Source organism: Dipodomys ordii, unplaced genomic scaffold, assembly GCF_000151885.1.
Source record: "Dipodomys ordii isolate 6190 unplaced genomic scaffold, Dord_2.0 Scaffold88, whole genome shotgun sequence".
NCBI lineage: Eukaryota > Metazoa > Chordata > Mammalia > Rodentia > Heteromyidae > Dipodomys > Dipodomys ordii.
Genome location: NW_012267304.1, coordinates 3048172 through 3057094, shown reverse-complemented (window position 1 = coordinate 3057094; position 8923 = coordinate 3048172). Strand labels below are relative to the sequence as shown.

At 42.2% G+C, this 8923-nt stretch overlaps 1 protein-coding gene across 1 annotated transcript in view; it reads right to left on the bottom strand.

Moving 5' to 3' along the window:
- Prps1 (phosphoribosyl pyrophosphate synthetase 1) overlaps positions 1-8923 on the bottom strand; it is a 23824-nt gene that overhangs the window by 11356 nt on the left and 3545 nt on the right. The window contains exon 2 of the mRNA XM_013025895.1: positions 2670-2853. Within this exon, the coding sequence (XP_012881349.1) occupies positions 2670-2853 (184 nt within the window). The remainder of the gene's footprint in view (positions 1-2669; positions 2854-8923) is intronic.

The window sequence follows — 8923 nt, the reverse complement described above, 5'->3', positions numbered from 1 at the left end:
TGGGGCTTGAACTCTGGACCTGGGTGCTACCTCTGAGCTCTTCAGTTCAAGCTAGCACTCTACACTTCCAGTTTTCTGGTGGTTAACTGGAGCTAAGATTCTCATGGACTTTGCTGCCTGGCTGGCTCTGAACCATAATCCTCAGAACTCAGACTGAATAGGTCGGATTACAGGTATGAGTCACTGGCAACTGGCTGGTAATGCTTTTGAGAGATCTACTATATAGTATTTTATTCCTTGAGATCTGTTCTCACTGTTGGCCAGGCTGTCCTTGAATTCCTGGGCTCAAAGAATCCTCTGGTCTCAGCTACCAGAGTAACTGGGAATATGTATATAAAGGTAGCTGGCTGGGAATTTCCTACAGTTTAAAAAATATATGGGGGGGCTGGGGAGGTGGCTCAGTGGTAGAGCGCTTGCCTTGCATGCATGAGGCCCTGAGTTCGATTCCTCAGCACCACATAAGCAGAAAAAAAAGCCGGAAGTGGCGCTGTGGCTCAAGTGGTAGACCGCTAGCCTTGAGCTGAAGAGCTGTAGGACAGTACCCAGGCCCCACAACCGGACCCCCCCAAAAAATACTTCTAAAAAATATATGGGGTTGGAGGGGTGGCTCAGGTGGTAGAGCACCAGTTAATGAATGAAAGTAAACCTTAGATTACAGAGTTCTGGTCTCAGAAAATAAAAAGCCAAGCTCTAGTGACATCTGTAATCCTAGCTACTCAGGAGGTTGAGATCTGAGGATCTCAGTTCTAAGCCAGTCCGGGCAGGAAAGTCCCTGAGACTCTTATCTCTAATTAACCATCAGAAAGCCGGAGGTGGTGCTGTGGCTCAAATGGTAGAGCATTCCCCTTAAGCAGAAGAGCACAAAGACAGTGCTTAGACCTAGAATTTAAGCCTCATGAATGACTGAAAAAATCCTTATAAGGGGGCTGGGAAGGTGGCTCACTGGTAGAATGCTTGCCTTGCATGCATGAGGCCCTGGGTTCAATTCCTCAGTACCACATAAGCAGAAAAAGCCACAAGTAGCGCTGTGGCTCAAGTGGTAGAGCGCTAGCCTTGAACTGAAGAGCTGAGGGACAATGCCCAGGCCCAAAGTTCAGGCCCATGACCAACAACAAAAAAAAAACCTTATGGGGTTGTAGGCATGGGTCAGTGGTAGAGAGTCAGCCAATTTGTGAAATTAGGTAACAAGTTTGAGTCCTGGTCTTGACAAAAAAAAATATTCAACTCCATAGTAATGGTGCTTAGTCTTAGTAATTCCAACAGAAATGGCTAAATAAAAGTCATGAATTTGTTGAATAAAATACAAACATGTTGCTTTATTTAAACTAACCATATGCCTATTGTTTTGAAAATAGGGCAATACCAAAGGATATATGGTTTTAAAAATATCCAATAGAGAGCTGGGAAGGTGGCTCAGTGGTAAAGTGCTTGTTTGCATGCATAAAGCCCTGGGTTCGATTCCTCAGCACCACATAAGCAGAAAAAGCTGGAAGTAGAGCTGTGGCTAAAGTAGTAGAACACTAGCCTTGACTGAAGAGCTGAGGGACAGTGTCCAGGCCCAGAGTTCAGGCCCCACGACCGAATGAATGAATGAATGAATGAATGAATGAATGAATAAATAAATAAATAAATAAATAAATCCATAGCCAATAGAAGTTGGATAGAGGATTGATGAGAAGTGAGGTTGATCAGAATACATTGTACACATATGGAAATTATAGACCTTTCCTGTGTACAGCTAATGGATGGTAATAAAAATAAACAAATAGCCTGGTGCCCGTGGCTCAAGCCTATAATTCTAGCTACTCAGGAGGTTGAGATCTGAGGATGGCGGTTCAAAGCCAGCCCAGGCAAGAAAGTCCGTGAGAGTCTTATCTCCAATAAACCACTTGAAAACCAGAAGTGGTGCTGTGGCTCAGTTATAGAGTGTTTGCATTGAGCTGAAGAACTCAGGGACAACGCTCAGGCCCAGAGTTCAAGTCCCACAATTGACACAAAAAAGCAAATAACTTCCCCCTAAATATGATAGTTAAAGAATATATTACTAGGGCTGGGAAGGTGGCTCAGTGGTAGAGCGCTTTCCTTGCATGCCTGAGGCCCTGGGTTCGATTCCTCAGCACCACATAAGCATAAAGAAAAAAGCCGGAAGTGGTCTGTGGCTCAAGTGGTAGAGCGCTAGCCTTGAGCTGAAGAGCTGAGGGACAGTGCCCAGGCCCAGAGTTCAGGCCCCACGACCGGACCAAAAAAATAAAAAAAAAAGAAAAAGGAAAAAAAAAGAATATATTACTATATAATACTCCTCCTTTCACTGCTTAAGAATATGCTGAGCATCAGTGGCTCATGCCTGCAATCCTAGCTACTCAGGAGGTTTATAACTGAGGATTATGGTTTAAAGTCAGTTGGGCAAGAAATCCACAAGACTCTTATCTCCCAATTAACCACCAAAAAGCTGGAAGTGGTGCGGTGGCTCAAGTGGTAGAATGCTAGCTTTGTGCACAAGTGTTCAGGGACAGCGCCCAGGCCTTTAGTTCAATACGCAGGACTACACAAAAAAATCATAAAATAATCTGGACTCAAGGTACAGTTCAGTGGTAAAGCAGTTGCCTAACATAAAAAGCTCTGGGTTCAATCATCAGCACCAAACAAAGGAAAAAAGATTCTGCTCCTACCTTATCCTTCTTATCCTGCCGAGCATATGGAAAGCATGGGATGACTGCAGTAACTCGGCTGGCTGAAGCAATCTTGCAGGCATTAATCATGATCAAAAGCTCCATTAGATTGTCATTAATTTCACCACAACCACTCTGAACAATGTAGACATCTTCTCCACGTACACTTTCACCAATTTCCACACTAAAATAAACAAAGACAGCATAAGAAAATATTTTTTTGAGAACTATATTGTAAAGAAAGTCTAAAAACCATAGCTTCTCTACAAGTATGTTGTGGATGGGCCCCTCATGCTTTATGAGTTCTTCTGAGGGAGTGCCTATACCAGAAGCAGCTTACAAACTCTATACACGTGACATGGCATGAAAAAGGTTGGCTGACTTTACTCTGAAGTATACAAATAATTGGACCATAATTTCAGGAAGTGACCATATGTTAACAACACACATCTGATACATCACCTGAGACTGTTACATAATTCATATATTGTGAAAGTAGGAATACAATAAGTAATGAATCACCAGTTATAAACTTCATAGGAAGTTAGGCTAATTACAGAGTAGGGCTATAATTTACCATATAATGAAAAGTTTCAATACCCATACTTGGGTCTGGTACATAGAAAAACTTGGAATCTAAATAAAAATCATTAGCAATGTAGCTCAATGGCAGAGTACTTGCCTAGCAAATGCAAGCCCTATGTTCAATCCTTAACACAAAAAGGGGAGTAGGGGCTGGATTTTTTTTTTTGGGTCCGGTCATGGGGCCTGAACTCTGAGCCTGGGCGCTGTCCCTCAGCTCTTCAGCTCAAGGCTAGCACTCTACCACTTGAGCCACAGCGCCACTTCCGGCTTTTTTCTTTTTGCTTATGTGGTGCTGAGGAATCGAACCCAGGGTCTCAGGCATGCAAGGCAAGTGCTCTACCACTGAGCCACCTTCCCAGCCCCTAGGGGCTGGATTTTTAAAGAAATTACCACAGTAATATCACACAGCAGCACCATTTTCCCAATAAATCCTGTAGGTGTGGCAGGGAGTAGGGGGAACGAGGTCTATAGCAAAGCAATAGAGCAGAATGGTCAAAAATTCTTACTAAACAACAGAAAAACTTACTCTAAAAAAAGGCAACAGTTATTAAAAGATCTATTCTTGTCTCACTCTTGCATGGCTTCAGAAACTACTCAGTAGGCTGGGAATGTGGCTTAGTGGTAGACTGCTTGCTTGGCATGCATGAAGCCCTAGGTTCAACTCCTCAGTGCCACAAAAACAGAAAAAGCCACAAGTCGCACTGTGGCTCAAGTGGTACAGTGCCCAAGTCTTGAGTTCAAGCCTCAGGACTGGAAAAAAGAAAACTACTCACTATATATGCTTTATCAAGATCACTGTTACCCTACACCTCTCCCAAACAAAGAGCAACCTCTGGTAAAATCAGCAGAAGTAAGGTAGGCATATAACTTGGCTACAAAACACTTGCCTAACACGTATTAAGGAGGTAGGCCTTGGGATCTATCCCCAGCACCATGCAAAAACAAAATAAATAGGGAAAAAAATAAAATCAGAAAACAATTAAAACAGAAAATGAGGTTCCTGGCAAGAAAAGAAAACCTATTTGTTTAAGGTACCTAAGGATAAACCTTCCTTAGTCATCGAATGCAGAAAAATATTTTATCTTATGGTCCTTATACATGATGTGAATTATTCACTCAAGTCACTAAGTTCTTGCCAAGTGGTGGCGCATGGTCCAGTAATCCCAGCACTTGGGAGCCTGAAGCAGGAAGATGGCAAGTTTGGGGCTATACAGGAGGACTCTGTCTCAAACAAAAAGAAAAAAAGTCAGCCAGATGCTAGTGGCTCATACCTATAATCCTAGGTACTCAGGAGGGGAAGATCTAAGAATCATGGTCTAAAGCCAGCCTGGGCAGGAAAGTCTATGACACACTAATCTTCAATTAACAACAAAAAATAAAAAGCCGAAAGTGGAACTATGGCTCAAATGGTAGAGTACCAGTTTTGAGCAAAAAATCTCGGGGACAGTTCCCAGACTCTGAGTTCAAGCCCCAGGATGGGCACAAAGAGAGAGACAGAGAGAGAGTTAGAGACAGAGATAGAAACAGAGAGAGACAGAAACAGAGGGGGGGAGAGGGAGGGAGGGAAGGAGGGAGGAGGAGAGGGAGAATCTAAGTACTTGCCTTGATCACTAGAAAAATAACAAAGTAAGCAAGCAAAAGAAAAAAATAACCATAGAACTCAAATAAATAAAACTGAAACAGGAAAACAGAAAAAAAATCAATGAAACAAAAAGCCAGCTCATGGAGGGGTTGCTATACCTGGAAGAGTAAGTGACAGCTTTAGTAGAGAGCTCTGTGGCCAGGCGCCAGTGGCTCACGCCTGTAATCCTAGCTACTCAGGAGGCTGAGATCTGAGGATCGCGGTTCAAAGCCAGCCCAGGCAGGAGAGACCTTGAGACTCCTATCTCCAATAAAACCACCAGAAAACCGGAAGTGGCGCTGTGGCTCAAGTGGTAGAGCGCTCACCTTGAGCTGAAGAGCTGAGGGACAGCACCCAGGCCGAGTTCAAGCCCCACAACCACCAAAAAAAAAAGAGAGTTCTGTGAAGAACCAATGCTAACTCTCTATAATCTTTTCCAGAGAACAGTAGAGGAACATTTCCAACACATTTTAAGAGCTACTACTCAAGGACACTAAAATAAGACAAATATAAAAGAAAATCACAGTGGTAGGAGAAGAGGTGGGTGTGGCTACCACATGGAACAGGATATATCTATTCAGGGACAGGGCCATTTTGTACTATTAATTATTACCAATGTAAATATGCTGGTTGCATTATACCAGTTTTACCATGAAATGATAAAATAGGAAAACTTTACAATGGGAAGTTTGGGCAAACAATACTAAACTGTTCTTGCTCTGTATTATTTCTTATAACTACATGTAAATCTATGGTTATCTCAATAAACACCTCTTTTGTGGCAGAGGCTTGAACTCAGTACCTGAGTGCTGTCCCTAAGCTTCTTTTCACTCACGGCTAGGGCTTTACCACTTGAGCCACAGCTCTTCTTCAGGTTTTTCTTTTAGTAATTTATTGGACATAAAGCTGGGGTGGCGGTGGCTCATGCCTGTAATCCTAGCTACAAAGGAAACTGAGATCTGAGGATCACGGTTCAAAGCCAGCACGGGCAGGAAAGTTCATTAAGACTCTTATCTCCAATTAACCACCAGAAAACTGGAAGTGGCACTGTGGCTCAAGTGGTAGAGTGCTAGCCTTGAGGAAAGAGGCGAAAACTTTACTGACTGGGAATGTGGCTCAAGGGTGGAGTGCAAACCTCAAATGCATGAAGCCCTGAGTTCGATTCCTTAGTACCACATAAACAGAAAAAGTTGGAAGTGGCTAGAGTGGTAGAGTGCTTGCTTTGCATGCATGAGGCCCTGGGTTCGATTCCTCAGCACCACAAAAGCAGAAAAAGCCTAAGTGGTGCTGTGGCTCAAGTGGTAGAGCACTAACCTTGAGCTGGAAGAGCTGAGTGACAGCACCCAAGCCAAGAGTTCAAGCCCCATGACTCCCCCCAAAAAAGAAATTGTCAATATTGAGAATAGACAAAATTTTACTATGTCTAAATAATTTTAAATCAAATTAGGATCTCATACTAGCAAAAATTTTAAAGAGCCATAACTCTAATCATAAAATAATATTTCTCAAAATGATCTCCAGGAAATAGGGGAAAAATAAGACCTAGAACAAAATTTCTAGACAGACAAGCTAACTTCTGAATTTTAGTTCCATTCTCTTGCATTTCACATGGGGCTTGGATGGCTCATGTTTGTAATCGTAGCTATTCAAGAAGCTGAGATCTCTGGATCAAAGTTCAAAGCATGTGAGATTCTTATCTCCAATTAATTACCAAAAAAGGAAGAGGTAGAGCTCTGGTTCAAATGGTAGAGTTCAAACACTGAATTTGAACAAAAGATCTCATTATCTAAAATTATGATGTAATTGGAGGTGTGATTCAAGCTCTACAGTGCTTGCCCAGATAGTATACCATGTGCAAGGGTCTGAACACCACCAATAAATAAAATTATGACCTAACCTCAGTGGCTCATGCCTGTAAATAATAGCTACTTAAGAGGCTGAGACCTGGAACATCCATGTTTGAAGCCAGCCTGGGCAGAAAAGTTTATCAGACTACATCTCCAATTAACCAGCTGGAGTTGTGGCTAAAATAGCAGAATGCCAGCTATGGAGCAAAACAGCACAGCAAAAGCACAGGGGGCTGGAGTTCAATCCCTGGTACCAGCAAAAAACTTAACAGTCCCCAATAGTCTCTCCAATAAACTACAGAATCAAAAAGCTTGAAGTGGAGCTATGGCTCAGTTGGTGGAGTGGTTGCCTTGAGCAAAAGCTCAAGCAGAGCCTAGGCCCTGATTACACCCCAGGACCTGGCCAAAACAAAATCAATAACAAAACAAAAAGAGAACTCTTTATACATTTTACATTTTCTACAATATTTAAACATAAATATAAACATCTGGGAGGTCTATAATCCTAGCTACTCAGGAAGTTGAGATCTGAGGATTGCAGTTCAAAGCCAACCTGAGCAGGAAAGTCTGTGACTCTTACCTCCAATCAACTACCTTAAACCAGAAGTTGTGCTGAGGCTCAGTAGTAGAGCACTAGCCTTGAGCTGAAGAGCTCAGGTATAGCATTCAGGCCCTGAGTTCAAGCTCCATAACCAAAAAAATAAAAACAAAACAAAACAAAACACCAACAAAACAAAAAACATAAATCTCTGGGGGGTCATAAACCAAAAGATGAGCCGGGTCTGGTGGCTCATGCCTGTAATTCTAGCTATTCAGGAGGCTGAGATCTGAAGATCACAACTCAAAGGAAATCCACGTAGTAAGTCCGTGGAACTCTTTTTAAATAATTTATTGTAAAGGTGATGAACAGAGGTGTTACAGTTACATAAGTAAGGTAATGAGTTCACTTTTTAAACAATGTTACCCTCTCCCTTATTTTCTCCCACTTACCACTCCCCCCTCCCCCCAGACTATAAAGTTCATTTTCAACTTAGTATCTAGTGAGTATCATTGTTGCATTAGTTCATCCCTTGTCCTCCTGTTTCTGTGATTCCCTTTCCCTTCCATGAATCAGATAAGCCTATATACAAGAGAAAGGATACAGAAAACTAAAACAGAAAGAAAAAATACAAATAATTGCATAGAGGACATAGTAAGAACCTATTCCCCTCTTGGAGTTCATGTTGATATGCTTCATTATATATGGTCCTACGCACTTAGAATTGGGCTATTGTGATCCCCTGATAAGAATAGACACATTCTAGTTATTACAAATGAGGGAAACCATGCAACCTATATTTCTTTTTATCTCCAATAAACTACTCAGAAAAACCTGAAGTGGCACTGTGGCTCAAGGGGTAGAGCTCTACCCTTGAACAAAAAGAAGCTCTCAGGGCTGGGATGTAGCTCAGTGGCAAAGCGCTTGCCTAGCAAGTGCAACGTCCTGGGTTCGATCCCCAGTACCAAAAAAGAAAAGACAAAAAAAAAATACAGTTAAAAAAAGAAGAAGCTCTCAGACAGTGCTCAGGCCAAGTTCAAACCCCAGAACCAAAAAATAAAAAATATTAAAGTGAACAATCTATCTTGGGTAGTGGAATTAGAAGGGTGATTATTTTACCCCCAGTAGTGGGCCTTGAACTCTGGGCCTGGGTCCTGTCCCTCACCTCTTCAGCACAAGACAAGCGTTCTACCACTTGAACCACAGTGCCACTTCTGTTTATGGGCAGTTTATTGGCGATAAGATTCTCATGGACTTTCCTGCCCAGGCTGGCTTTGAACCATGATCCTCAGATCTCAGCTTCTTAAGTAGCTAGGATTATAGGTGTGAAACACCACCCTTTAAGTCTGATTTTTCCCCCATATTTTCCATAATACCATTACCACTCCTACCCCTCCTGGCTAGCACTAATTGTTGTACTTAATTATGTATTAAGCAGTGTTCTAGGAAAGTTACTACTATCTCATTCAATTCTCATGATAACTATAGATAGGTAGATTTTAGGTGGATACAGCTTTATAGATGAGATTATCACAGTATAAAAAACGTTTTTTAAAAAGGGGGCTAGGAAGGTGGCTCAGTGGTAGAGCGCTTGCCTTGCATGCCTGAGGCCCTGGGTTCCATTCCTCAGCACCACATAAGCAAAAAGAAAAAAGCCAGAAGT